Genomic DNA, 1,780 nt, shown 5'->3' with positions numbered 1-1,780 from the left:
CATTGCTCCATTAAAAACAATTTCTTTGCCGCGTTTAGAATTATGCGAGCAGTTTTGCTGGCTCAACTAGCAAATAAGATCAAACAGGCTGTTCAAATTGTTATTGACCGCGAATATGATTGGACCGACTCTACAATCTTTCTCGCATGGTTGAAGGAGAGCCCAAGCAAATGGAAAACATTTGTCGCGAATCGCGTGTCACAGATACAGTGGAAACAGATAAATGGAAACACGTAAGGTCACCGGATAATCCTGCGGATATTATTTCACGTGGTTCTAGTCCCGCGTCTTTGAAAGACAATAATTTATGGTGGTGCGGACCTCCCTGGCTTTCACAGGAGTCCTATCAATGGCCATCTATGGAAGTAGTTACACCAGATATACCTAACGCACGAAAAGGGTATCCTAACACCTGTTTAGTTTCTACAAAGACAGGCGAATCTAGTGTCTTCGATTTAACGTCAAGATATTCGAATTATAATAGATTACAGAGAATAACCGCGTATTGCCTGAAGTTTATAAGACTGCTATGCGAAAGGGTTCAGGGCCGTGGTTCGAAATCTACTAATATTAATAAACACTTAACTACTGCTGAATTAATAGAGGCTGAAAGGGTACTAATCAAACTCGTTCAAGGGGAAAGTTTTGCCAGGGAAATCTCTGAATTATCAAAGGATAAAGGTGCTGTTAAAAAGACTAAATTAATAGCGCTTAACCCATTCATTGACACGGATGGGTTACTTAGGGTAGGTGGTAGATTAGTACACGCTTCTATACCATATAATCATAAGCATCCTATAATATTGCCAGCAGAGCATAATTTTACAAGAATCCTCATAGACCACGAGCATCGCAGGCTACTCCATGCAGGTTGTCAAGCAACTCTTGCATCGCTACGGACTAAATTTTGGCCGATTAACGGAAAGCGACTTGTACGAAAATTATTGCGTCGTTGTGTGAAATGTTTTCGAGTCAATCCTACGGGTGAAAATTACATTATGGGTAATTTACCTGCCGCTCGGGTTACTCCCGCGCGTGCATTTACTACCTTCGGCGTGGACTACGCAGGGCCTTTCTTAATAAAGGAAAGGGGACGCGCTCGTATAGCTCACAAAACTTATATTTGTATATTCGTATGTTTTGCTACAAAGGCAGTGCATATCGAACTAGCCACTGATCTATCGAGTGATGCCTTTCTTAATTGCCTATACCGTTTCTTTGCGCGTAGAGGGAGAAGCCATTGTATTTATTCTGACAATGGCACAAATTTTGTAGGTGCCAGAAACGAGCTTAATGAATTGGCAAAATTACTTAGGAATGATGAACACAACGAACACGTTACAAACACATTAGCTAACGAACACATACAATGGCATCTGATTCCCCCGCATTCGCCTCACTTTGGAGGTTTATGGGAAAGTGCCGTGAAATCTGTAAAGAAACATTTAAGGAGAGTCATAGGAGAACAACGATTAACCTATGAAGAATTTTATACAGTCCTAGTACAGATTGAAGCCTGTTTGAATTCTCGTCCTCTTCAACCACTTTCTAGTGATCCTTCTGATCTTACGCCATTAACTCCGGGACATTTTTTAATCGGTGATTCTCTAATGGCTCCTCCACAGGCTGATTTGCTACATCTTAAGCAAAATCGATTAAATAGGTACCAACTAATACAATAAACCGTACAGCATTTTTGGAAGCGTTGGCAACAAGAATACTTGCATGAGCTTTGTTTAAATTGTAGCCGTTAGCGGAGGTTAACGGAGTTTCTGTGCCT

The 1,780-nt window shown here is 41.0% G+C and overlaps 1 protein-coding gene across 1 annotated transcript; it reads left to right on the top strand.

Moving 5' to 3' along the window:
• Positions 1-42: 42 nt before the first annotated feature.
• Positions 43-1,502, top strand: LOC144477882 (uncharacterized; the record flags this gene model as incomplete). The annotated part of the gene is made up of 3 exons (XM_078195615.1): positions 43-233; positions 281-870; positions 1,276-1,502. Coding segments are annotated over exons 1-3 (1,008 nt in total), but the record flags the coding sequence as incomplete, so codon positions are not given.
• Positions 1,503-1,780: the final 278 nt, after the last annotated feature.

This window comes from Augochlora pura, unplaced genomic scaffold (genome assembly GCF_028453695.1).
Source record: "Augochlora pura isolate Apur16 unplaced genomic scaffold, APUR_v2.2.1 APUR_unplaced_4816, whole genome shotgun sequence".
Taxonomy (NCBI): Eukaryota; Metazoa; Arthropoda; class Insecta; order Hymenoptera; family Halictidae; genus Augochlora; species Augochlora pura.
Note: the sequence above shows the minus strand (reverse complement) of the source record. Positions and strands in the feature narration are given on the sequence as shown.